Source organism: Lepisosteus platostomus, chromosome 5, assembly GCF_059453375.1.
Source record: "Lepisosteus platostomus isolate fLepPlt1 chromosome 5, fLepPlt1.hap1, whole genome shotgun sequence".
In the NCBI taxonomy this organism is placed as follows: Eukaryota; Metazoa; Chordata; class Actinopteri; order Semionotiformes; family Lepisosteidae; genus Lepisosteus; species Lepisosteus platostomus.
This window is the reverse complement of record NC_142615.1, coordinates 68608163-68635662: the sequence shown is the minus strand read 5'-3', so window position 1 is coordinate 68635662 and position 27500 is coordinate 68608163. Positions and strand designations below refer to the sequence as shown.

Below are 27500 nucleotides of genomic sequence, written 5' to 3'. Positions count from 1 at the left end.
TGAAGTACAGCAGTAGGAACCTACTGTTCGCTTCTTTAGAATGATACAGAAACGCTGTTGGAAAACAAAGGTGATTATGAGAGAAGTAGTTGAATAAAAATCGAAATCAAGCCCTGCAGGACTAAAGGGATCCTGCCTGTTGTAGCAGAGCTGACTGACAGGAGCTGGTATTTCATACCAGACTGGGAGGATTATACTGGGGAGAATAACAGACAGTCAGGAGATCAAATATTGTAGGGCTACACGTTACAGGACTCCCGTCTCCTGTGGAGACACCTGTAAGGTCGTGTCAGGGCAGAAGTCCCACATTGTAAACCAGTGTAAACTGGGACTGGGACCAACCCGGATCAAGACCAGACCTGAGAGCTTCAGGACTCTCTCCCACTGGTGTCCTTTTCTCTCTCTCTGTCCTGTGTCCTAACAGACCCCACTAATCCCCCGTGTGGGAAAGAGGACCCGCTCGTCCCTCCTGTCCTGTCCCGGTGTCGTCGTCACTGGGACCGGAGCAGCCGGAGAGGAGACGCACTTCCAGAACTTTCCTTCCCGCTCGGCTCTTCCCCTCCTGAGGAAAGAGCATCTTCCCACACAAACAGCCCGTTTCTCTCGGAGACGCCCGCAGCACAGGGGGCCTTTTCCCAGGACACCAGGACTCCCCTCGTCTGCGGAAACACCCGGGAAGAGCCTCCCAGCCCACAGGAGGGGAGTCCCAGTCCTTCCCGGGATTTCCAGGACAGGAGCGGCTCCTCAGCTGGGAATAAAACCGCCCCGAGAGGAGCTCGAGCGCTCGGGCTCGGAGCGTCGCTTAGCAAGTACACATACACATACTGTAACGCCCGGTTGTGAGGAGGAAGCGCCCCTATAAGTGTACTGTATAGCTTGTTGTTAAGTCGTTAAGTAATTACCACACTAAAGATGTGTACGTGTTCCGTCATGTGTGTGTATATTCTGTGGTTGATAAAGAATAAAGCCTGGTTCGTTTATTGCGTCTCCACTGGTCCTTTGTCCTGAGAAGAACCTGTAAATGCTACAATATATTCTGTTACATACAAATATACAATGTCAGAATTATATCGAAAAGTATTCATGACATTTATATATATACACAAAGAATAGCAAAATACAAACATGATCAAAATAGAACATTATTTAAAGTTAGTTTTCTTCACATGGGGCACTAAGGGCAGGTTTTCAGTGAGTCGGATCTCTTACGAGGAAGAGATCAGTGTTTCAGTGGAAAGTCCTCACTCTGTGTCCAGGAAGTATCCGATCTTCCTCTCCCGCTGGGAAAGACTGTGTGGATCAGTGACTGACCTGCGGCAGTGTCTCTGTGTCTCTCTGTCACTCGGATAACACTGCCTGAGCTCCTCCTCTCCCTCTCCTGCTCCTGTCTCAGTGTCTTCAGCTCTCTCTCAGCTCCTCGATCTCCTGTCTGTTTCTCTCTCCTGTCTGTGGGCTGTGTGTGTCTGAGGGTTGTGTCTGTGGGCTGTGTGTGTCTGAGGGTTGTGTATTCTTGAGTGCCTTCAGGTTGTGTGTGAGACTACGTTGTGACTTCTTCTCGATGTGCTGCTTGTGGTCCTCAATCACTCTCCTGTATCTCCTGTGTGTCTCTGATGCCACACAGTGAGTCTGTCTATCACTGTGTTTTGTCTCTCTATTGTCTCTCTGTATCTCTCTACTGCCTCTCTCAGCTCCTCGATCTCCCTCCTGCAGCTCCTGTGCTCCTGTCCTGTTGGAGTGAACTGTGTTGTCGACACACTGACCTGCTGGAGAGTCTCTCTGTGTCTCTCTGCCTCCTCTCTGGCCTTTTCCTCATAGTGCTGCCTGAGCTCCTCCATCACCCTTCTGTGCGTCTCCTCTCTCTCTCTCCTCCCCCTCTCCTGCTCCTCTCTCAGTTCTTCTATCTCTCTCTGCAGCCTCTCTCTCTCCCCTCTCTGTCTCCTCAGCTCCTCCTCCAGCTCTCTCCTCCTCCCCTCATCCCTCTCCTCCCTCAGCCTCTCCCCTAGCTCTGCTATCTGCTCCTCCAGCGCTCTGATCTTCTCCTCTCGTATCTGGATCTCCTCCTCCATCCTGCGGAGGTGGTTCTGCAGCTCCTTCTGGTGCTTCTCCCTCAGTCTCTCCTCCTCCCTCTGTTTGCTCTCCTCTCTGTCCCTCAGGATCTGCAGTTGCCTCTGTCTGATCTGGGACTCGGCCTCCTGGTACGTCTCAGTGCTGTAGTAGCTGCCCTTGTTTCCTGCTACCAGCTCCTCTATCTTCTCCAGCAGCTCTGTGACCTGAGTGCTGCCCCTGTCCTTGTTGTTGAGGGTGTGATACCTGTTCCCACACTTCTCCAGCAGCCACTGTAGCTCCCTGCTGCCTGTGTGCACAGAGTCCTCCAGCGTCCTGCTGGTCAGATCATCAGCGTGGGTGAGCAGGACCATGGTGTGTCCCAGGGCCCTCTCCCCGAATATCTCCAGGACTGTCTCCAGTGTCCTCCTCTCCTCCCCTGAGGATCGGCCCAGCGGGGTCACCAGGAGGAAGGCGTGGGGTCCCGGGGCAGACAGGTTAACACAGAGCCCCACATCCCGTCTCCTGTCCCCCTCAGACAGTCGGGCGTAGAGCCAGTCTGGAGTGTCCACCACAGTCACCCGTCTCCCGGACACTTGTCCTGTCCTCTTCCGGCTCTCCTGAGTGACCGCGGAGCTGCTGGCTTCAGAGGGAAACTCCTCTGAGCCCAGGATGGTGTTTCCTGCTGCGCTCTTCCCAGCACCAGTCCTGCCCAGCAGCACCAGTCTCAGCTCAGAGGGGTGGGGCTGGAGTCTGGGTTCGACTTCACTCACTGCAACAGGAGGAGAGACAAGAGCATCAGGGAGGTGACACATGAGAGGAGACCAACCTCTCCACAGATAAGAAGGGTTCAGTTTGCTCAAGAGACAAAACTTAAAAGTCATTATGAAGGAATCTTACAGAATGAACATCTGGGAATTAACCTTGAGTATCAACTAACTACAGTTTTACCTGATGTTCATGATTTTCACTTGTGTCAGATCTATTTTTTCAAAGTGACTCAAATTTCATCTGAAGAATCTGTGTTCATTTACTGGCCTCAAGCAACAACAGTCATGCTGCAGTACTGTACTGTTACAGGGGCAGAGTGTAGAAGGACATTAATTGAAGAAGGAGAGATAATCTCTTCACCCCAGTGAAGAACAGCACTCTAGGAGAGTGTGCAGTCCAGTGCAATCATCCTGCTGGTATTTCACTCTGTTCAGTAATTCTCCATCTCACCCTGTTTGACACAGATTCTACAACAGGCTGCTGCTGTTCAGTCACAGACTCGCTGATCTGTAGACAAGCTGTGATGAGTCCTTCAGACTGATGTACAGAAACAGCTCTTGTCTGGGGTTCTAATGATCTGCTGATGGGCTCTTTCACCCACTCCTGTCCTGCTGGACTTCAGAGCTGCCTTTGACACTAACAGATCAACTGAGGAGGCCATCGCCCCTGGTCTACACACTGCCCTCTCCCACCTGGACGAAAGAGAAACGTATGTGAGAATGTTGTTGTTGATTACAGCTCAGCATTCAACACCATCGTACCCTCAAGGTTCATCACCAAGCTCAGGGTCCTCCAGAGGGTGGTGACACTGGCTCAGAACACTAACGGCTGCGCTACTGAACACAGGGGATATCTACTGTGTTAATGCCTCAAGAAGGCCAGGTCCATCCTCAGGGACCCCAGTCACCCTAAACACAACTTGCTCTCTCTACTACCATCTGGAAAACGGTACTGAAGTATCAGACCAAGACCACCAGGTGTCAGAACAGCTTCTTCCACCAGGCAGTAAGACTGCTGAACAGCCAACCACAGCAGACACCTGCAGTTACCTCCTTGAACTGACAGGGGGCACTGGCACTCTCAGGACACCTACGAAGAGCACTAAATACCTCCTACCCTGTACCCTACTACTGTCAGGACACCTAAATACCTAAATACCTCTTACCCTGTACCCTACTACTGTCAGGACACCTAAATACCTCCTACCCTGTAGCCTACTACTGTCAGGACACCTCAATACCTCCTACCCTGTACCCTACTACTGTCAGGACACCTAATTACCTCCTACCCTGTACCCTACTACTGTCAGGACACCTAAATACCTCCTACCCTGTAGCCTACTACTGTCAGGAGACCTCAATACCTCCTATCCTGTACCCTACTACTGTCAGGACACCTAAATACCTCCTATCCTTGTGTTACTTCCACACAATCTGTGAATTGCAGTTGTGTAATCTGTTGTATCCCAATGTTAACCCCTATAAATTCCTGTCCTCCAACTCTTCCATCCCTCTTAACGAGCCTTTAACGAGCTCGCAGATTTCAATGCTGACAACACCGCTGTGTGCTGTACTGTTCGTGCATCGATCAATAAACCTTGATTGATTGAGTGTTGGTCCGACAGTCTTGAGGAACAGATTACAGAGACTGAGCTGCTGTGTTATGGATTAAATCTAATCTCCCTGAGAGAAAACAGTTCAATTACAGCACAGAGGATTTAAACAGACACAGATCTGTGTGCCACTGTGTTAGTAACGCAGTACAGAGCGGAGCACAGTATGATTTTAATTCCTAACAGGACACAAGATGGTTGAATCTCTCAGTCTGATGACCAGTAAGATCAGTGACTCAGTAATGCAGCATCAATCACACTCACTGGCAGGAGGTTCAAAATCTTTACTGTTCCTCCTCTTGACAGGCAGTCTGGGCTCCTCTGTCTCTTTCTCCAGCTCCTCTTCCTCCAGTGTCTTTCTCATCTTCTCCTTCAGCTCCTCTTCTCTCCTGCTCCACTCCTCCTCCAACCTCTGTCTGAGCTCCTCTTCTCTCTCTCTCTCCCTTCTTTCATACTTCTGTCTCAGCTCCTCTGTCTCTCTCTGTCTCTCCTCCAACCTCTGTCTCAGGTCCTCTGTCTCTCTCTGTCTCTCCTCCTCCCTCTGTCTCAGCTCCTCCGTCTCTCTCTGTCTCAGCTCCTCCGTCTCTCTCTGTCTCTCCTCCTCCCTCTGTCTCAGCTCCTCCGTCTCTCTCTGTCTCTCCTCCTCCCTCTGTCTCAGCTCCTCCGTCTCTCTCTGTCTCTCCTCCAACCTCTGTCTCAGCTCCTCCGTCTCTCTCTGTCTCTCCTCCTCCCTCTGTCTCAGCTCCTCCGTCTCTCTCTGTCTCTCCTCCTCCCTCTGTCTCAGCTCCTCTGTCTGTCTCTGTCTCTCCTTCTCCCTCTGTCTCAGCTCCTCTGTCTCTCTCTGTCTCTCCTCCAACCTCTGTCTCAGCTCCTCCGTCTCTCTCTGTCTCTTCTCCTCCCTCTGTCTCAGCTCCTCTGTCTCTCTCTGTCTCTCCTCCTCCCTCTGTCTCAGCTCCTCCGTCTCTCTCTGTCTCTCCTCCTCCCTCTGTCTCAGCTCTTCTGTCGCTCTCTGTCTCTCCTCCTCCCTCTGTCTCAGCTCCTCTGTCTGTCTCTGTCTCTCCTCCTCCCTCTGTCTCAGCTCCTCCGTCTCTCTCTGTCTCTCCTCCTCCCTCTGTCTCAGCTCCTCTGTCTGTCTCTGTCTCTCCTCCTCCCTCTGTCTCAGCTCCTCTGTCTCTCTCTGTCTCAGCTCCTCCGTCTCTCTCTGTCTCTCCCCCTCCCTCTGTCTCAGCTCCTCTGTCTCTCTCTGTCTCTCCTCCAACCTCTGTCTCAGCTCCTCTATCTCTCTATTGTATGTCTCCAGTTCAGTGTATACTTGGTCTATGTCAGTATTGAAGTACAGCCCATAGTTTCCTGCCACCATGTCCTCTATCTTCTCCAGCAGCTCTGTGACCTGAGTGCGGTCGCCCCTGTTCTTGTTGTTGAGAACATGATACCTGTTCCCACACTTCTTCACCAGACACTGGAGCTCCTTCCCTCCTCCCTCAATGTGTTGCTCAATGGTTGTGTGTGTCAGTGTGTCCCCGCAGGTGAACAGCACTATTGTGTGTCTCCACACTCTCTCATTGAGAAGCTCTAGATATTCCTTCACTGATCTCCAGTCTGTGTTTGAGTCGAGATCAATCACCAGGAGGAGAGTGTGGGGTCCTGGGGGACACAGAGACACACTACACACAACCTCCTGTCTGATCTGCTGAGGATCATTCCTCATCAGCCACACATTCCAGCCTGGAGTGTTGACCACAGTGATCTGCCTCCCAGCTACTTCACCCTGTCTCTTCTCACACTCCTGAGGTTCTCCCTCAGTGTCAAACTCCTCTCTGCCCAGGATGGTGTTTCCTGCTGAGCTCTTCTCAGACCATCTCTTCCCCAGCAGCACGATCCTGATCTCTGAGAGACGCTGTGGTGCCTCATGGGAATCAGCCCGTCTCCTCCCTGTCAGAGAGAAAGATCACAGATTATTTACATGATTAAGTTCTAATCACAGATATCTTCACTCTTCATCCCATTTAAAATTCACGATAAAAACTCCTCTATATCTTTTCTATTGTCCCTGCCCTGTGAGAGAGGAATATCACAGATTATTGAGATTATTTTTCTGTGTATTCTCTGTGGTATACAAAAATGTTATGTTAATGTTAATCAGACTGTATTCTTAAAATATTCTTATTCTGTATTCTTACAATTTATATTAAATATTTGTTTATTTTAACTGTTCTCTCAATAGTACATGTTTATTTTTCATCAGGATTTTTTTTCTTAGAATAATTTAACCTCACTGAAAGGTTAGATTTCTCTCATCTGATAAACAACACAGACATTTTTCCAATGTCTTCCTTGCTCATCTTTACCAAGGGCGCCAATACTTCAGGAGGGCCCTGTAGAGTCCCACTAACACTCTGAGTGTCCAGTGGCAGTTCAGACATATATGGGACTCCTGTGTTCAGTATGAACCTTTATACCACCTTATTTTAAAATAAATGTAAAAAACTGTAAAATCATTCAGTCCATCCTGATTCTTCAGTAGTGAGTCTAAAATGTCACATTTCATAAAGAAATTTTTGGGACTCAGCCACCTGGCTGGGAAATCTGTGTGTTGTATAGTTTCAAACCGCTTAGAAACTATCTACTGTGATCCACACTGAAGAGAATTAGCATGATGTTAGTTTAAAAACAGTGAAACTGACAGGGTGGAGGAACTGAGTCTCTTTAGTCTGAAGGGAGTGTCCCACACTGTTAGGCTGGAGGAACTGAGTCTCTTTCGACTGAAGGGAGTGTCCCACACTGACAGGGTGAAGATAGTGAGCCATATATATACAAAATATTCAACATCCTGTCACGGGCGTCCAAAGGGACTAACCAAGGGAAGCAGGAGAGCAGAAAAAGACCCATATGCGTAGCGGCGAGACGGGAAAAAGGCCCGGGCTCATTAGTGCAAAGAGGAATGCCGTATAGAAACCTATGCCCTCAGGGAGCGGACGTGGGGCGCCCTGGTGCTAGGCGGGTCTCAGGACATCCAAACATCATTGCTGAGCGAGGACAGAGTGCAAGACCCGGAAATATATAGCCCAAGGGAAAGAGAGGGACAGGAAGGACAGCAGACCGGAAACTAGGGACAGGACAGAGAAGGAGCGCCCTCTGGCTGCAGAGGGCGTGACACATCCTCAGTGACAGTCAGTCATCATTAAAGACCAGTTAGATATTGACACCTCAGAGTTCCTCAGAATTTAACACTGAAGCTCAAAGCAACACTAAGACTTAAAATCAGGAGTGGGAGGCTCTACTGTACACAGAGGGGGGTGGGAGAGGGGAACAAGCTGCCCAGCCCTGTTGTTGAAGATGATACCCTGGCTTCTCTCCAGACACAGCTGGATGAGCTCCTCCAGTCAGGACATGGGGCTCTACTGTACAGAGAGGGGTTAAGGGAGGGAACAAGCTGCCCAGTCAAGACAGTACAAACAGCTGCATGAGACCCTGGAATCATTACTAATTATGGGCCAAATAAATTCCTCTGTTGTTCATCTGTACTGATTCCTCTCTGGTATTATCAGCTGTACAATAAACACGGCCCCTGAGCAACAAACAGGAAATGTTCATATCTGAGCGTGTCTGAGCATCATGAATACTAACATTGTGAATCCAATACCATCAGCCAACAGTCAGGTCTTACATCAATCATTTTACCTTTAATAAACACCTTATTAAAATATTTAGTACATTCCAAACAGCTTGAGTTTACAGTACCGATCTCTGATCCCTGACAAGAGAAAGTGAAAGTAAAATCAGCTCCTGTCTCTCTCCTAGTTCAGACCCTGTGTGTCTGACAGACAGAACACACTCTCAGCAGACAGGAAGACACTTCTCCAGCTGCTGCTGTGCTCTGTGACAGAGAAGAGACCCTCAGTGACTCCCTTACCGACACTCTGACAGGTAGAACAAGAGAAAACTCACCAGGGCTGAGCGCTGCCATCTCTCTCTCTCTCCTTCTCTTCCTGCTGATGTGAGGTGGCGGGTTTCCTGTCCTCGCTGTGACGCTGCTCTGGCGCCACCAAGTGGATTCATAAAGTTAATCACCAACTGAACAGGTTCATCAGTAAGAGCGAAATAAAACACCAGAATACCCAGATCAACTCTTGCCAGCATCCTTGGACACTGGGGTCCACACCCCTACTCTCACACACAGTGTCCTGGATCTGTACTGACCAGCAGTCGGGACACTGGGGTCCACACCCCTACTCTCACACACAGTGTCCTGATCTGTACTGATCAGCAGTCGGGACACTGGGGTCCACACCCCTACTCTCACACACAGTGTCCTGATCTGTACTGACCAGCAGTCGGGACACTGGGGTCCACACCCCTACTCTCACACACAGTGTCCTGATCTGTACTGACCAGCAGTCGGGACACTGGGGTCCACACCCCTACTCTCACACACAGTGTCCTGATCTGTACTGACCAGCAGTCGGGACACTGGGGTCACACCCCTACTCTCACACACAGTGTCCTGATCTGTACTGACCAGCAGTCGGGACACTGGGGTCCACACCCCTACTCTCACACACAGTGTCCTGATCTGTACTGACCAGCAGTCGGGACACTGGGGTCACACCCCTACTCTCACACACAGTGTCCTGATCTGTACTGACCAGCAGTCGGGACACTGGGGTCACACCCCTACTCTCACACACAGTGTCCTGATCTGTACTGACCAGCAGTCGGGACACTGGGGTCCACACCCCTACTCTCACACACAGTGTCCTGATCTGTACTGACCAGCAGTCGGGACACTGGGGTCCACACCCCTACTCTCACACACAGTGTCCTGATCTGTACTGACCAGCAGTCGGGACACTGGGGTCCACACCCCTACTCTCACACACAGTGTCCTGATCTGTACTGACCAGCAGTCGGGACACTGGGGTCACACCCCTACTCTCACACACAGTGTCCTGATCTGTACTGACCAGCAGTCGGGACACTGGGGTCACACCCCTACTCTCACACACAGTGTCCTGATCTGTACTGATCAGCAGTCGGGACACTGGGGTCACACCCCTACTCTCACACACAGTGTTGTTGTACAGAGCAGGACTTTTTTTATATTTATACATACTGTGTGCGTCATTGACGACACCTCTACTCTTACAGTGTCCTGTCTGTGTCTCTGGTTTGTAATCTCTCTTATTTTCAGACAGAGGAGGGAGAGAAATGGACTTTTATGTTTTTATATCGCCAAAACCCGCTTCCGGCTCGTCCTCCGGGTGCCGCTGCGGCGCCGGTTGCTAAGCGACGCTCCGAGCCCGAGCGCTCGAGCTCCTCTCGGGGCGGTTTTATTCCCAGCTGAGGAGCCGCTCCTGTCCTGGAAATCCCGGGAAGGACTGGGACTCCCCTCCTGTGGGCTGGGAGGCTCTTCCCGGGTGTTTCCGCAGACGAGGGGAGTCCTGGTGTCCTGGGAAAAGGCCCCCTGTGCTGCGGGCGTCTCCGAGAGAAACGGGCTGTTTGTGTGGGAAGATGCTCTTTCCTCAGGAGGGGAAGAGCCGAGCGGGAAGGAAAGTTCTGGAAGTGCGTCTCCTCTCCGGCTGCTCCAGTCCCAGTGACGGCGACACCGGGACAGGACAGGAGGGACGAGCGGGTCCTCTTTCCCACACGGGGGATTAGTGGGGTTTGTTAGGACACAGGACAGAGAGAGAGAAAAGGACACCAGTGGGAGAGAGTCCTGAAGCTCTCAGGTCTGGTCTTGATCCGGGTTGGTCCCAGTCCCAGTTTACACTGGTTTACAATGTAAACCCCACAGGAGGTGTCACAAGAGTGAGTGTGGAGTCTGCGTGTTCCTGCTGGGGGTCGCTGGTGCTGGTGTCTGTGTGTGTGGAGTCTGTGTGTTCCTGCTGGGGGTCGCTGGTGCTGGTGTCTGTGTGTGTGGAGTCTGCGTGTTCCTGCTGGGGGTCGCTGGTGTCTGTGTGTGTGGAGTCTGTGTGTTCCTGCTGGGGGTCGCTGGTGTCTGTGTGTGTGGAGTCTGTGTGTTCCTGCTGGGGGTCGCTGGTGCTGGTGTCTGTGTGTGTGGAGTCTGTGTGTTCCTGCTGGGGGTCGCTGGTGCTGGTGTCTGTGTGTGTGCAGTCTGCGTGTTCCTGCTGTGGGTCGCTGGTGCTGGTGTCTGTGTGTGTGGAGTCTGTGTGTTCCTGCTGGGGGTTGCTGGCGCTGGTGTCTGTGTGTGTGGAGTCTGCGTGTTCCTGCTGGGGGTTGCTGGTACTGGTGTCTGTGTGTGTGGAGTCTGTGTGTTCCTGCTGGGGGTCGCTGGTGCTGGTGTCTGTGTGTGTGGAGTCTGTGTGTTCCTGCTGGGGGTCGCTGGTGTCTGTGTGTGTGGAGTCTGCGTGTTCCTGCTGGGGGTTGCTGGCGCTGGTGTCTGTGTGAAATGACTGCTTTCCTTCCTGACGGTTTGAGATCAACAGCGCAGCCTGACGGTCCTGCTGTCTCGACCCGGTCCACTCTGTCGGTTCCGAACCAGGGAGCCACGAGCTGGATCGGCCAGGTTTAAACTGGGTCAGAACTGGGTCACTGTTCCTGAAAGCGCACACAGTAGGTGGGCAGAGACGGGGGGGTCAGGTGTCATTTTTCTGAGGGGGGATATGGGGTGCCGTCACCTGCAGCCCTTCACCCCACTGCTGGGCCATGCTGGGAATGACACCCCCAGGGTTCAACTCGGTCGTTAATTAGTCGGACGTTAATTGATCCCGGCTTCATCAGCAGTTTCCTGAGAGGAGCCAGGGTATCGGCTTGTTCCCCCCTCCCACCCCTCTCCGTGTACAGTAGAGCCTCCTGGGCAGCTTTTGAACCCTGGGTCAGTCACTCAGAGGGCTTATAACAGCCCTACCCGGTGAGGAGGGCTCCCGAAAGCGTCACTCGAGTGTCCCTTATGTCCATTGGAGGAGAGGGCTGAGGCGGGACGTCACTCCACCGAGGTGGAAGCCCATTGGCTGAGAGGGGACAGGGGGGCGGTCCCTGCGAGAACTCGGGGCAGGTGCGCGTCTCGTTTGAAGTTTGAATTCCTAACGGTCGCGCTTCCCGCCTTTCCCGCCGTGAGGGCTCCTGCCCCGCCGCGGTTTCCCGAGTTTGACCTTATTTTATCATTAATAATTGGTTTTAGTCAGCTTTTTATTAGAATACACAAGCTTTCTTCTTTCCCGCCATGGACGCCGTGTCTCTGCGTCGCCGAGCTGAAGCCACAGGTCAACCGCGGTTTGAACACGTTTCAACCAGTCAATTCGTGTGTTTTTTAAATATAATGTCGTCTAGAGCAGCAGTTTGTTCTTCACGAACGTAGATATCGGTGGAAAAGTGTGCGTTTGCGTCAGGGTAATCAATGTTGTAACGCTAATATAATATAATACTGCGTCAGTATAATCGGTCTGACAGAGTTTTCGCCAGGCTGGGGCTCTTCAGCACGTTTATACACCTGTTAAATTTGACTGAGTCCAAAGTCAACGCGTTTCCGGACGTTTCTGCGCACCGAGAGGGCGTTTGCTGTTCGTGTTGGAGACGGAAGATGTTTCCCGGGCTGTGGCGGTGAGTGGCGACTTGTCCCTCCGTTTCTTCATTGAAATCGTTCAGTCCTCCGGCTGATGAGAAAACAGTCATAGGAGTGAGAAAATGTCTGTGGTGAAATTGTGTAAAAGTGTCTTTTTATCATTGAGCTCGGGCTGTTTGAGGTAAAATTGTGTCAAATGTGTCGGTTTATCATTGAGCTCGATGGGTTTGAGGTCAAATTGTGTCAAAAGTGTCTTTTTATCATTGAGCTCGAGGGGTTTGTGGTAAAATTCTGTAGAAGTGTCTTATTGTAAAATTGTCTTTATAGGGGCCTGGTCACCCGGGGGGACTCTGCGGTTTTTCGGCCCGGGCCTCCTGGTCCCCCCGCCGGGGCCTGGCTCCCTCGCCGCGGCTAGGGTGGGGCGTCCCCCACTCCCGCGGGTCACCGGGAGCGAGCGGGGCGTCCGGGCCACCGCCGGACTCCGCTCGTTCGGCAAGCGCAACAAAAGCTTGGATCGAGGGCTGACTTTCAATAGATCGCAGCGAGGTGATTTAGAGGTGTTCAGTCATAATCCCACAGATGGTAGCTTCGCACCATTGGCTCCTCAGCCAAGCACCTGCGTTACCGTTTGACAGGTGTCCCGCCCCAGTCAAACTCCTAACCTGCCACTGTCCCTTAGTCCCGGTGGGTTGACATAAAGTCTTACAGTCCACCCCTTTATATGTTGTCTAGCTAGATCTTATTAGCTTTTTATTTGAAAAAGGTCATTTACAGTTTATTCGGTCACACAGTACATCACATTTTACAATGTATTGGTTATACAGTTACATTTACATCAGGTCTTATCGGCGGTAACTGCTGATTTTCCTCCTAACATTGATAGCATATCCAGGGAGTAGAGGAGGGTCTTCGGCTGAAGAGTTTGGCGAGTTGTTTTTGTCTCTTTTCGCCAATTTCGAGTCTGTGCAAGATGTTGTAGTTTCTTGCAAGCCATTTCCCTCTCGCTCCGATTGGAAAACCGAATATGGTGACGTTTTCTGCGCCGGTGAGGTCTTTCACTTGGTCCTTCAGGGAATGGTAGTATTTTTCCTTCTCCCTCGCTGCTTTCTCGAGCGTAAGTTCGTTATGTTCGAATCGTATTGTCACATCGATTACTATTGCTTCCCTATCTTTTGAAAAGATGAGGTCGGGCTTTCTCAGTTCGTTGGTGTCCTTAAGTCGGAAGTGTGGTTCTTTTCTAATTTCCCAGTTGTTTTTCTTGGCTTCATCTGCTAAAATGTCGCAGATTTTGTTGTCTTTTAATCTTCGCGTTTTGTACGCTTGGACATTGTCCGAGGATGTGGGAGCAGGTTTCTGTTGCTTTATGGCATTTGCGGCAGAGTGTTGGGAGCCCTCTCTGGCCTCTGTTTAGGCTTTCTCTGGTGGGGTACACGCTGGCTCGTAGTTGGAGGGCTGCAATGAAGTGTCTTTCTTTGAATCCCGTATGATGTGAAAGCCAGGAGTTGCTGTCGGGGTCATCTTGGAAGTTGCTGATCCCCGTTCCTTGGACTGGTAGTTTTGTCCAGTTTTCGTACTCGTCTTTCCGCCAGTTGCGGGGTGTTTTGTATTTGGGTTTTTGCTTGTGGTTGGGATCCCAATTGTCTGGGAGTGTTATTTCTTCTGTTTGGGTTATTAGGGATGCAGGATTGGATAGTTGTGGGGTCTGGTTTAGGTCTCCTCCAGCTTGTGTCCATAGTTTTTGGAATTTTTCTTGGATTTCATTGGTTTGCATTAGTGAACTTATGGTGGCGTCTGATGACATTGCCATGCGTTGCAGTCTTCTTATTTGGATCGATGGTATCAGGCTGGCTAACTTGATTATGCCCAGTCCCCCATCTCTTGCGCTGGAGTAGATTAGTCCATTGCAGGTGGACTCAGGTAGGCGTAGCCAAGTTTTGACTGCTTTTCTTATGGCGCCGTCAAGTGCCATTAGAGCTGATTGTTTGGTGTCTGTATGGTCCAATTGATAGATCAGTCTGGTAATTGCATGGATATTGAGTATGTTTACCTTCTGTGAAGGTTTCAGAGGCGCTTTGTCAATCTTTTGAATCCAATTTTGTAATAGATTTGCTGCTTCTGGTTGTTTTGCTGTAGTCCACGGGCTGATTTTGAGTCCTAGATATTTTTCGGATTCTGTGGGAGTAATCATGTGTAATTTGTTGTCGTTGATGGACCAGTCCTCTCAATTGTTGATGACGTAGGAGTCTTTGGTAGGTGAGATTAGGAACCCGTGGCATTTTTTTGCTTGGACCATCAGGCCTGTTTGTGCGCAGAAGTCTTCTAGGATGTTGCTGTTGTTTTTCATCCCTTCCCAGTTGTCGCTCAGCAGGACCAGGTCGTCGGCAAACGCCAGAGTTGATATGTTGCCTGCTGCGGTTTTGAAACCGCATCCAAGTTCCTCCAGGGCATTGATCAAAGGATCCATTGCAAGGTTGAAGAGTATGGGTGACATGGGATCCCCTTGCTTAACTCCTACTTTGATGAAAATTTCGTTTGAGGACTGCTTTTCGGTTTTTATTATGGTTCTACAGTCTTGGTATGAGTCCTCAATTAGGTTTATTATATGGTTGTCCAGTTCTTTTTGTTTCAGTACCTGGAAGATGTGGTCATGAGATACAGAGTCGAATGCTTTCGCAATATCAATGAAAACCACTGCAATTTGTTTATGGGATTTTTTGGCGTTTTCTAATAGGTATTGTAGGGTTGCTAGGTTTTCAGAGCAACCAGAGGCTTCGATGAAGCCTCTTTGTCTTTGATTAATCGGGCAGGCTTTTTCGAGGCGTTTTGTGATGATTCTTGAGAAGAGTCTTAATAGCATTGACCTGATGGTAATTGGTCTCCAGTTCCCGATATCTTCTAGACTCTTTTCGTCGGATGTCTTTGGTATTAGAATTGTTTTGCATTGCTTCAATTTGTTGGGGATATGGCCTGTGATCAGCCATAGGTTGAATAGTTGGAATAGTGTCACCCCATCACTTTCCAGTTCTTGTATTGCATGCCAGTCAATGTTGTCCGGGCCTGGTGCGGATGTCCTTTTTATTGCTTTTATATTCTCTTGTATTTCTTCTTCACTGATCAGGGATTCAAAGACTTCGTTGTCGGCTCTGCCTTTGGATGTGAAGCCATTCAGGCCGGGGAATGCTGTGTGTTCCTCCCACTTCTTTTTGTATGAGGAGTAGATTTCCTCAATATTGATTTTACATGTTGGATTTTCGGCCCCGTCAAGGATCAGGGATGCCAGCTTCGATTTGTTTTTGTTGTAAAGGGATTGGTGATACTTATATATCCTCCTTTTGTTCGCCCTCTTTCTAGTCCAAGACCATTCTTTGCCCTTGTGGTGTTCGGAGGTTTTTTTGTTCTTTTTGTTTACTGCTGACTTTTTGGGTTTTAATGTCTGCAGTAGTTTATCGGAGGCGATTTCGATTAATTGTTTGATGGTTGTTGAGTCTTTGTTATCAGCGCAGATAGCCTCTTTTAGTGCCGGTTCAGTTTCCTCACTGTTAATTAAGTCTTTGGAAAGTCTTTGGAAAGTCTTTTTAATTTAGATCTAATGCCTGTTCTTTTGGCATATGTTGGGGGTTTCGCTGTTCTTAGTCTGGCAGCTGGTGGGTCTGGTTTGTCACTTGCTGCTTGATTTACAAGGGGTTTTCTGCTTCTTGCAGGTCGTCTTTTTTCACCCACTTGTTTGTTGTTTTTTGTACCCAGCTCTTGTGCAATGAGCTGGTTGTGCAATGTTTTTGGCCCCTTTGTATTTTGTTTCTAGTGATTTTAGTTTTGTTAGTTCGTCTTCTGTCCAGATTTTGCTGGCATCTCTGTTCTTGGTTGTGTTAAGTTCTGTGATTCGTTCATCATTTCTGGTGTCAGGGTGGGCGTGCCTTTTATGTTGGGATAGCCCGGATTTTGTTAGGAAGTTTGAGTTGCAGATGTCGCACTTCCATTTGCCCTCGTTCTCTTTGGTTGCTTTATCGGTTTCCCCCTTACATTTGGGGAGATGACACTGAATAGAGTGGAGGTTTTTGTTGGTTATTTTGCATTTGGAGCATTGGCATTCTAGTGATACCTCGTTGTGTTTTTTGATGTAATGTTGTTGTGCCAATCTGGGTCTTCCGATTTTTTCTTTGCAGATGGCACACGTCTGGTCATCATTTGGTAGTAGTATTGTAATTGGTAGGTTGTTTGAGCCGTTAGGGAAAGCTGGTTCATCGAGTGATTCGTCACTCTCTGAGTTGTTGTCTTCATCTTCCTGAGGATGAATAGTGGACTCGTCGTCAGAGGTATAGGTTGAGTCGCACTCGTTTTCATCCCAGATGTTCATCAGGAAGGGATCACACTCTTGTATGACACTTTCAATGTCTATGGCTTCATCGAAATGTTCCATAGACTTATATTGCGAGCCGTAGATCACGATAGCTTGCGCTATTCTGGGTGATGTTTCCGTGGGTTGGAGGGTGGTTCGACTTTTTTCTGACATGACCTGGGCCAAGTCGTCATGGGTTGTCTGTGTACTCACTGACACAAGTCGTAGTTCCCCATCTCCCGTTCTCGTGGGGGGCTTCGTGTTACTGGGAAAGGACTCAGCCCTCGGTCCTTCCAGGGCGCCTTGTTGACCCGGGCGACGTGCCATCCGGTATGGTAAATTACTTGTATTCATTTTCATTTTGGGTTTTCGCCTTGGTTACTGCCTAGTGGGTTGGCTGGCCCACAGGAGGGGTAAAATTTAGACCTCATTTAGCCTCCACTAACCCAACCTGAGCAGTGGAGTTACCAGCGGGACCGCGAGGAGGTAGAGGTCACTATGCTTCAGTCCCTTACCCAAGGGGACCTTGGAGAGAGTCATAGTTACTCCCGCCGTTTACCCGCGCTTCATTGAATTTCTTCACGTTGACATTCAGAGCACTGGGCAGAAATCACATCGCGTCAACACCCGCCGCGGGCCTTCGCGATGCTTTGTTTTAATTAAACAGTCGGATTCCCCTGGTCCGCACCAGTTCTAAGCCGGCTGCTAGGCGCCGGCCGAGGCCGCCCGCCGGCGCTCCCCCCCCCGGGCGGGAGGGGGTTGACCGACGCGCGCCGCAGCTGGGGAGATCCGCGGGAAGGGCCCGGCGCGCGTCCAGATTCGCCGCCGCGGCCGACGGCTTGCCCCCCCGGCACCCCGGCCTTCCCCCCCGCGAGGAGGGGAGGGGGGGCTCCGACCGGGGCGCGCGAGAGGGGCCGCGGCGCGCGGCGCCTCGTCCAGCCGCGGCTCGCGCCCAGCCCCGCTTCGCACCCCAGCCCGACCGACCCAGCCCTTAGAGCCAATCCTTATCCCGAAGTTACGGATCTGACTTGCCGACTTCCCTTACCTACATTGTTCTAACATGCCAGAGGCTGTTCACCTTGGAGACCTGCTGCGGATATGGGTACGGCCCGGCGCGAGATTTACACCCTCTCCCCCGGATTTTCAAGGGCCAGCGAGAGCTCACCGGACGCCGCCGGAACCGCGATGCTTTCCAAGGCGCGGGCCCCTCTCTCGGGTCGAACCCATTCCAGGGCGCCCTGCCCTTCACAAAGAAAAGAGAACTCTCCCCGGGGCTCCCGCCGGCTTCTCCGGGTTCGGTCGCGTTACCGCACTATATCAACCAACACCTTTTCTGGGGTCTGATGAGCGTCGGCATCGGGCGCCTTAACCCGGCGTTCGGGAGCCGGTCGCGGCGCACCACCGCGGAGGAAATGCGCCCGGCGGGGGCCGAGCCCGGCCGGGAGGAGGTCCCGCTGGGGGATCCGCCGGTCCCGGGACGGCCGACCAGAACCCGCCGGGTTGAATCCTCCGGGCGGACTGCGCGGACCCCACCCGTTTACCTCTCAGCGGTTTCACGCCCTCTTGAACTCTCTCTTCAAAGTTCTTTTCAATTTTCCCTTACGGTAGTTGTCGACTATCGGTCTCGTGCCGGTATATGCTTAAATTCAGCGGGTCGTCTCGTCTGATCTGAGGTCGTAGCCGGGCTCTCGTGCTTTTCTCGGTGCTCGCTCCGGGCGGTCGGGATGAGGAGCCGGTGGGGCGGGCCAGTCCCGATCGATGGCAGAGCGACCCTCAGACAGGCGTAGCCCCGGGAGGAACCCGGGGCCGCAAGGTGCGTTCGAAGTGTCGATGATCAATGTGTCCTGCAATTCACATTAGTTCTCGCAGCTAGCTGCGTTCTTCATCGACGCACGAGCCGAGTGATCTACCGCTAAGAGTTGTCTCGGGCAACAGTGCCTTTCGGGCACGGCGAGGTGTGCCGGCGGCTGTGTGGCGTGGCGCAGTGGGGGTGTGTGTGAGGAGTGGGGCTGTGGGGTTGTGTGTGGGGGGTGTGTGTGCAGGTGGGGCTGTGGCTGAGTGTGTGGGGGTGTGTGTGCGGGTGGGGCTGTGGGGTTGTGTGTGGGGGTGTGTGCGCGGGTGGGGCTGTGGGGTTGTGTGTGGGGGGTGTGTGTGCGGGTGGGGCTGTGGGGTTGTGTGTGGGGGTGTGTGCGCGGGTGGGGCTGTGGGGTTGTGTGTGGGGGGTGTGTATGCGGGTGGGGCTGTGGCTGAGTGTGTGGGGTTGTGTGTGCGGGTGGGGCTGTGGCTGAGTGTGTGGGGGGGTGTGTGAGGATGGGGGAGTGGGGGTGTGTGTGTGGGTGGGGCTGTGGGGGTGTGTGAGGATGGGGGAGTGGGGGAGTGGGGGAGTGTGTGGGTGAGGCTGTGGTCCGGCCAAAAACTCAAACTCAGATACAGTCTCCAGACACTCACAGTATGTAGATGTTTTCTGATTTGTCTGTTGTGAGTGTCTGGAGATTGTCTGATTTTTAGTTTTTTCACGTTAATTTTCTAAGGGAGGGTCACAGAGAAGACCCCCTTGCCCCCATCTTGCGTGTTTCATGAAATAGTTATTTTTCACAATCTGGCTGTGCCAGACAGAATCCACGTTCACCGCGGCCAAACGGCCGTGTAATTGTAACGAGTTGCTTGGACTTGCTGACCGTTACTGTAACCAGCTTCTGATGGCTCCCGACGTGGGCGAGAGAATAAAGCCTCGTCTGTTTCTGAAGCCCTTCCTGTGTCCTTTCATTTCACATCTATTCCTCTGGGTGACTGGAGGCTGCGCTGTCCTGCTCCCTCTGGTGATCGACGGGTTTTTCGCACGGAGCCGTGTTGAGCGGTATTTCTCGCGTTAAGAAAGTTAGGTGTTGGCATGAACTCTTAGTCGTCAATAATATTCAATTTAGTCATCAATTCTGTTCTACTGTGAGGATGTAGGGGAGGAAAGAGGCCCGTGGTCTTGTCACTGAGAGACGCCAGTGTGCTCAAGAGCTGTTCAGCACAGCTAGAGCCCCACAATTCACACTCGACCGTCCCAGATCCCAGATCAGTCCCCGGGTGTGAGATCCTGCTGTGTGATCTGAGCTTCTCTCTGTCACTGTATTAATGTCCAGTGGTATTAATCAGTGAGCTCTTTCTCTCTTTTAAACCTGCGGTTTCTCATCGCTGCGTAATGACGCACTGACTGGACCCACAGGGTCACAGAGAGAGAAATACAGCCTGTAGATCACCAGAGGAAGAGCAGAGCAGCACAGTCTCCATCACCTGATTGCTGATTATGCATTATGTCCTGTTTTCATCCAGGTGAGGCTCAGCTATACTCACAACACTGCTGACAGCAGGAAGATTCAAGTATTCTTGACTCGGCAGCTCATTAAAACCAGCAGCCATGGTGTTCAGACTGATTGTTCTTACACACAGAAGACTGACACAGCTGCGCGTTGTGAATCTGTTTTTCTAAGAGGACATGTGACTGGGGGAGGGGGACTGGCCCTTAGTCTACTCTGAAAATACCTGTGAACCCTGAGAGAGAGATGCGATAACAACCTTAGCACCTGAATCTGCGCCCTACAGGACAGCACACAGCATGAACATGTGGTGATGTTCAGAAATATAAAAAACGTCAAGATAATGCCAATAATATTTGTTCAAAGGAAACTGATGGCACCAGCTGGGTTTGAACGCTCGACCTCAGTTCAGCGATCACGCCACAGAGGCAGTGGAGTGACCAGCACTGAAACAGCACAGTGCGTGAATATAGTTAGACCGGCCTTCATTCCTGTAGATACGCGCTTCCATCTTAAACTCCCGATTCTATACTCCAGTTCTAAAAGTGTGCTTGTTTACTCCGGTATCGAGCGTCTTCGCAGACAAGCTTGAAACTGTCACTTCTCTCACAGAGCGCTGTCTACTGTATAAACGTCCGGTATCATGGTCAGAGGGGGCAAGGAGCACATGAAAACGTTTCTGAAATAACCACATGTAAGACTTTGGTGCTTAAAATGTTCAGGGAGAAATGGAAGACTGGTGTGTATTTTTTCTTTAAAATATCGAGACATAATATGTTCCTAAATTAATATCGTTTATGACCTTCAGATGCGTTATGCTCCTATTCCTTTTATGCTCAACTACTAAAATTTCCCTTTAGTGGTAAAATTCCATATAAATATTCAATACTAAGCAGATTAAAATGTGCACAGTAAAGAGATCAAATGATGAAATCTTTCCACGACCAACCAACGCACCACGAGCGCCCCTGTCGGTCATTTTGGCCGGCCAATCACGTACCGCGGTATGACGTAATGATTTGCGTGGCTGAATCTGTATATGGCGCCTTTCTGGACACTCCACTCAACGCGCTTTACAGGATATGAGGACTCCCCTCCACCAACACCGAGGTAAGTGGTGATATAAGAGTGTCTTTTTAACATTGAGCTCGACGGGTTTGAGGTGAAATTGTGTCAAATAAAAATTAATTGCTTACACTTATATAGCGCCTTTCAGGACACTCCACTCAACGCACTTTACAGGATACGAGGACTCCCCTCCACCAACACCGAGGTAAGTGTGTCTTTTTTTTTGTGAGTGTGACGGGTTTGAGGTGAAATTGTGTAAAAGTGTCTTTTTATCATTGAGCTTGGAGGGTTTGTGGTGAAATTGTGTAAAAGTGTCTTTTTATCATTGAGCTCGGGGTGTTAAACTTTATTTTATATAGCGCCTTTAAAGGTGGCTTCTCAAAGCGCTTTACAGGATGACAATAACAATAAATAAGAAGAATACACAAGATAAAACACAATTACAACACATAGAGGAGACTGTGGATGGTGGTACTAAGAAGAGTAGAGGGGTGAAGAATGGAACAGTTCAGTAAAGGCTTTTCTGAAGAAGAGGGTTTGAGTCTGGATCTGAAGGAGTTTAGAGAAGGTGACTCTCTATCCTTGGGGAGAGAGTTCAAGAGCTTGGGTGCAGAACAGGAGAAGGCCCTGTCACTCACAGAGTGTAGAGGGGCTTGGGGGACAGTAAGGAGAGCAGAATTAGCAGAGCGAAGGTTGTGAGGTTTAGAGTAGGGCGATAATAGTTCAGACAGGTACTGAGGTGCCAAGCCATGCAGAGCCTTACAGGTGAGCAGGAGGATTTTAAACTCCTCACAGAATTTGACCGGAAGCCAGTGCAGGGACTCCAGGATAGGAGTGATGTGGTCACTTGCACCAGACCTGGTCAGGATTCTGGCTGCTGAGGTTTGGACAGACTGCAGTTTGTTCAGAGTAGATTTTGATCCCCCTGCAAGTAGAGCATTACAGTAGTGAATTTGAGAGAATACAAATGTGTTGATCAGCTTTTCAGCCACAGTTAGTGATAGCATAGGGGGTAGTCTAGCGATATTTCTAAGCTGAAAAAAACATGTTTTGACAATCTGCTGCACATGTGGGTCGAATGTTAAACCAGAATCGAATATCACCCCGAGGTGGAATAAAGGTTCATACTGAACACAGGAGTCCCATATGTGTCTGAACTGCCACTGGACACTCAGAGTGTTAGTGGGACTCTACAGGGCTCTCCAGAAGTATTGGCGCCCTTGGTAAAGATGAGCAAGGAAGGCATTGGGGAAAAATGTCTGTGTTGTTTATCAGATGAGAGAAATCTAACCTTTCAATGAGGTTAAATTATTATAAGAAAAAAAATCCTGATGAAAAAGAAACATGTACTATTGAGAGAACAGTTAAAAATATAAAAAAAAAATTATATATAGAATGTAAGAATACAGTTTGACTAACATTAACAGAACATTTTTGTATACCACAGAGAATACACAGAAATATAATCTCAATAATCTGTGATTTTTCCTCTCTCACAGGGCAGGGACAATAGGAAAGATATAGAAGTTTTTATGGTGAATTTTAAATGGGATGAAGAGGGAAGATATCTGTGATGAGAACTTTATCATGTAAATAATCTGTGATCTTTCTCTCTGACAGGGGAGGGACAGGCTGATGCCCATGAGGCACCACAGCGTCTCTCAGAGATCAGGATCGTGCTGCTGGGCCAGAGATGGTCTGAGAAGAGCTCAGCAGGAAACACCATCCTGGGCAGAGAGGAGTTTGACACTAAGGGAGTAACTAGGGAGTGTGTGAAGAGACAGGGTGAAGTAGCTGGGAGGAAGATCACTGTGGTCGACACTCCAGGGTGGGGTTCCTCTTTTATAATAAGAACTGATCCACAGAGTGTCAGAGAGGAGGTTGTGCGCAGTGTGTCTCTGTGTCCCCCTGACCCCAAGCTCTCCTCCTGGTGATTAATCTGGACTCAAACACAGACTGGAGATCAGTGAAGGAACATCTGGAGCTTCTCAGTGAGAGAGTCTGGAGACACACAATAGTCCTGTTCACCTGGGGGGACACACTGAGAGACACAACCATTGAGCAGGCCATTGAGAGAGGAGGGAAAAAGCTCCAGTGTCTGGTGGACAAGTGTGGGAACAGGTATCATGTTCTCAACAAGAACAGGGGTGACCGCACTCAGGTCACAGAGCTGCTGGAGAAGATAGAGGACATGGTGGCAGGAAACTATGGGCTGTACTTCACTACTGACACTGACCAAGTATGCACTGAACTGGAGACATACAATAGAGAGATAGAGAAGCTTAGACAGAGGTTGGAGGAGAGACAGAGAGAGACAGAGGAGCTGAGACAGAGGAAGGAGGAGAGACAGAGAGAGACAGAGGAGCTGAGACAGAGGGAGGAGGAGAGACAGAGGAGCTGAGACAGAGGGAGGAGGAGAGACAGAGAGAGACGGAGGAGCTGAGACAGAAGTATGAAAGAAGGGAGAGAGAGAGAGAAGAGGAGCTCAGACAGAGGTTGGAGGAGGAGTGGAGCAGGAGAGAAGAGGAGCTGAAGGAGAAGATGAGAAAGACACTGGAGGAAGAGGAGCTGGAGAAAGAGACAGAGGAGCCCAGACTGCCTGTCAAGAGGAGGAACAGTAAAGATCTTGAACCTCCCAACAGTGAGTGTGATTGATGCTGTATTACTGAGTCACTGATCTTACTGGTCATCAGACTGAGAGATTCAACCATCTTGTGTCCTGTTAGGAATTAAAATCATACTGTGCTCCGCTCTGTACTGCGTTACTAACAACGTGGCACACAGGTCTGTGTCTGTTTAAATCCTCTGTGCTGGAATTGAACTGTTCTCTCTCAGGGAGATTAGATTTAATCCATCACACAGCAGCTCAGTTTCTGTAATCTGTTCCTCAAGACTGTCGGACCAACACTCAATCAATCAAGGTTTATTGATCGATGCACGAACAGTACAGCACACAGCGGTGTTGTCAGCATTGAAATCTGCGAGCTCGTTAAAGGCTCGTTAAGAAGGATAGAAGAGTTGGAGGACAGGAATTTACAGGGGTTAACATTGGGATACAACAGATTACACAACTGCAATTCACAGATTGTGTGGAACTAACACAAGGGTAGGAGGTATTGAGGTGTCCTGACAGTAGTACGGTTCAGGGTAGGAGGTATTGAGGTGTCCTGACAGTAGTAGGGTACAGGGTAGGAGGTATTTAGTGCTCTTCGTAGGTGTCCTGAGAGTGCCAGTGCCCCCTGTCAGTTCAAGGAGGTAACTGCAGGTGTCTGCTGTGGTTGGCTGTTCAGCAGTCTTACTGCCTGGGGGAAGAAGCTGTTCTGACACCTGGTGGTCTTGGTCTGATACTTCAGTACCGTTTTCCAGATGGTAGTAGAGAGAGCAAGTTGTTTTTAGGGTGACTGGGGTCCCTGAGGATGGACCTGGCCTTCTTGAGGCATTAACACAGTAGATATCCTGTGTGTTCAGTAGCGCAGCCGGTAGTGTTCTGAGCCAGTGTCACCACCCTCTGGAGGACCCTGAGCTTGGTGATGAACCTTGAGGGTACGATGGTGTTGAATGCTGAGCTGTAATCAACAACAACATTCTCACATACGTTTCTCTTTCGTCCAGATGGGAGAGGGCAGTGTGTAGACCAGGGGCGATGGCCTCCTCAGTTGATCTGTTAGTGTCAAAGGCAGCTCTGAAGTCCAGCAGGACAGGAGTGGGTGAAAGAGCCCATCAGCAGATCATTAGAACCCCAGACAAGAGCTGTTTCTGTACATCAGTCTGAAGGACTCGTCACAGCTTGTCTGCAGGTCAGTGAGTCTGACTGAACAGCAGCAGCCTGTTGTAGAATCTGTGTCAAACAGGGTGAGATGGAGAATTACTGAACAGAGTGAAATACCAGCAGGATGATTGCACTCGACTGCACTCTCTCCTAAAGTGCTGTTCTTCACTGGAGTGAAGAGATTATCTCTCCTTCTTCAATTAAAGTCCTTCTACACTCTGCCCCTGTAACAGTTCAGTACTGCAGCATGACTGTTGTTGCTTGAGGCCAGTATATGAACACAGATTCTTCATATGAAACTTGAGTCACTTTGGGAAACAATATCTGACACAATATAAAATCATGAACATCAGCTAAAACTATGTAGTTAGTTGATACTCAAGGTTAATTCCCAGATGTTCATTCTGTAAGATTCCTTCAATATGACTTTTAAGTTTTGTCTCTTGAGCAAACTGAACCCTTCTTATCTGTGGAGAGGTTGGTCTCCTCTCATGTGTCACCTCCCTGATGCCCCTGTCTCTCCTCCTGTTGCAGTGAGTGAAGTCGAACCCAGACTCCAGCCCAGCCCCTCTGAGCTGAGACTGGTGCTGCTGGGCAGGACTGGTGCTGGGAAGAGCACAGCAGGAAACACCATCCTGGGCTCAGAGGAGTTTCCCTCTGAAGCCAGCAGCTCCGCGGTCACTCAGGAGAGCCGGAAGAGGACAGGACAAGTGTCCGGGAGACGGGTGACTGTGGTGGACACTCCAGACTGGCTCCACGCCGGACTGTCTGAGGGGGACAGGAGACGGGATGTGGGGCTCTGTGTTAACCTGTCTGCCCCGGGACCCCACGCCTTCCTCCTGGTGATCCCGCTGGGCCGATCCTCAGGGGAGGAGAGGAGGACACTGGAGACAGTCCTGGAGATATTCGGGGAGAGGGCCCTGGGACACACCATGGTCCTGCTCACCCACGCTGATGATCTGGCCAGCAGGACGCCGGAGGAGTCTGTGCACACAGGCAGCAGGGAGCTCCAGTGGCTGCTGGAGAAGTGTGGGAACAGGTATCACGCCCTCAACAACAAGGACAGGGGCAGCACTCAGGTCACAGAGCTGCTGGAGAAGATAGAGGAGCTGGTAGCAGGAAACAAGGGCAGCTACTACAGCACTGAGACGTACCAGGAGGCCGAGTCCCAGATCAGACAGAGGCAACTGCAGATCCTGAGGGACAGAGAGGAGAGCACACAGAGGGAGGAGGAGAGACTGAGGGAGAAGCACCAGAAGGAGCTGCAGAACCACCTCCGCAGGATGGAGGAGGAGATCCAGACACGAGAGGAGAAGATCAGAGCGCTGGAGGAGAAGATAGCAGAGCTGGAGGAGAGGCTGAGGGAGGAGAGGGATGAGGGGAGGAGGAGAGAGCTGGAGGAGGAGCTGAGGAGAGAGAGAGGGGAGAGAGAGAGGCTGCAGAGAGAGATAGAGGAACTGAGAGAGGAGCAGGAGAGGGAGAGGAGAGAGAGGGAGGAGACACACAGAAGGGAGATGGAGGAGCTCAGGCAGCACTATGAGGAAAAGGCCAGAGAGGAGGCAGAGAGACACAGAGAGACTCTCCAGCAGGTCAGTGTGTCGACAACACAGTTCACTCCAGCAGGACAGGAGCACAGGAGCTGCAGGAGGGAGATCGAGGAGCTGAGAGAGACAGTAGAGAGATACAGAGAGACAATAGAGAGACAAAACACAGTGATAGACAGACTCACTGTGTGGCATCAGAGACACACAGGAGATACAGGAGAGTGATTGAGGACCACAAGCAGCACATCGAGAAGAAGGTCACAGAAGATGACTGAGACAAGAGCACACACAGCCCGCAGACACACAAGAGCACACACAGTAGTCACAACGTAGTCTCACACACAACCTGAAGGCACTCAAGAATACACAACCCTCCGACACATAGAGAACACACACAGCCCACAGACACAATGAGCAGACACACACACAGGCCACAGACACAACCCTCAGACACACACAACCCACAGACAGGAGAGAGAAACAGACAGGAGATCGAGGAGCTGAGAGAGAGCTGAAGACACTGAGACAGGAGCAGGAGAGGGAGAGGAGGAGCTCAGGCAGTGTTATCGGAGTGACAGAGAGACACAGAGACACTGCCGCAGGTCAGTCACTGATCCACACAGTCTTTCCCAGCGGGAGAGGAAGACCGGATACTTCCTGGACACAGAGTGAGGACTCTACACTGAAACACTGATCTCTTCTTCGTAAGAGATCTGACTCACTGAAAACCAGCCCTTAGTGTCCCATGTGAAGAAAACTCATTTTAAATAATGTTCTATTTTGATCATGTTTGTATTTTGCTATTCTTTGTGTATATATATATAAATGTCATGAATGCTTTTGGATATAATTCTGACATTGTATATGTGTGCGTAACAGAATATATTGTAGCATTTACAGGTTCTTCTCAGGACAAAGGACCAGTGGAGACGCTATAAACGAACCAGGCTTTATTCTTTATCAACCACAGAATATACACACACATGACGGAACACGCACACATCTTTAGGGTGGTAATTACTTAACGACTTAACAACAAGCTATACAGTACACTTATAAGACACTACTATGACATTATTTACACAGGTAGGCTCAGCCGCTGGTCATCGTGCTGACCCTCAGACTCTCCCTGGCCACAACTCCCAGCATGCCCAGCGGTACTATGAGCGCCTAGGGGCGCTTCCTCCTCACAACTGGGCGTTACAGTGTGTATATGTGTATATGTGTACTTTATTCTCCTGAGCCCATAATCAAAGAGCAGAACCAGCTCGTCCGGCAACTGGGACTTTATATCTCGTAACGGCGACTTACAATCTCGGAATCACGACTTTATTTCTGGTCATTGGGACTTTATATCCCGCAATGGCGATTTATAATCTCAGAATCACGACTTTATTTCTGGTCATTGGGACTTTATATCTCGCAACGGCGACTTACAATCTCGGAATCACGACTTTATTTCTGGTCATTGGGACTTTATATCCCGCAATGGCGATTTATAATCTCAGAATCACGACTTTATTTCTGGTC

General features: G+C 50.3%; 4 protein-coding genes, 2 long non-coding RNA genes and 1 other non-coding gene across 11 annotated transcripts in view; 4 read left to right on the top strand and 3 right to left on the bottom strand.

Moving 5' to 3' along the window:
* The window catches only part of LOC148671873 (uncharacterized), a 641462-nt gene that overhangs the window by 58866 nt on the left and 555096 nt on the right, over positions 1-27500 (top strand). The gene's annotated exons all lie outside the window — the stretch shown is intronic.
* The window catches only part of LOC148671881 (GTPase IMAP family member 8-like), a 423522-nt gene that overhangs the window by 39040 nt on the left and 356982 nt on the right, over positions 1-27500 (bottom strand).
* Positions 952-27500, bottom strand: part of LOC148671901 (uncharacterized) — a 122966-nt gene continuing 96417 nt past the window's right edge. For 3 of the 4 annotated variants that reach the window (XM_088632748.1, XM_088632749.1, XM_088632750.1), the window contains 2 exons: positions 4691-6358; positions 952-2815 (listed from right to left, as the gene is read on the bottom strand). In XM_088632748.1, the coding sequence (XP_088488874.1) occupies positions 1581-2815; positions 4691-6358 (2903 nt within the window). In that variant the 3' untranslated portion in view covers positions 952-1580. Of the gene's footprint in view, positions 2816-4690; positions 6359-8374; positions 8468-27500 lie in introns of those variants that run through there. The other variant, XM_088632751.1, reaches the window with a different exon arrangement.
* On the top strand, positions 7299-26820 carry LOC148671914 (uncharacterized). The gene is made up of 2 exons (XR_015937116.1): positions 7299-7576; positions 26358-26820. It is a non-coding gene; the product is annotated as an uncharacterized LOC148671914 (long non-coding RNA).
* LOC148671916 (5.8S ribosomal RNA) lies at positions 18052-18205 on the bottom strand. The gene has a single exon (XR_015938688.1). It is a non-coding gene; the product is annotated as a 5.8S ribosomal RNA (ribosomal RNA).
* LOC148671915 (uncharacterized) lies at positions 18868-23191 on the top strand. Its single transcript, XR_015937115.1, has 2 exons — positions 18868-20862; positions 22278-23191. It is a non-coding gene; the product is annotated as an uncharacterized LOC148671915 (long non-coding RNA).
* LOC148671913 (GTPase IMAP family member 4-like) lies at positions 24915-26820 on the top strand. Its single transcript, XM_088632788.1, has 2 exons — positions 24915-26227; positions 26293-26820. The coding sequence occupies exon 1, from the start codon at positions 24918-24920 to the stop codon at positions 26193-26195; it is 1278 nt and encodes a 425-aa protein (XP_088488914.1). The 5' UTR covers positions 24915-24917; the 3' UTR covers positions 26196-26227; positions 26293-26820.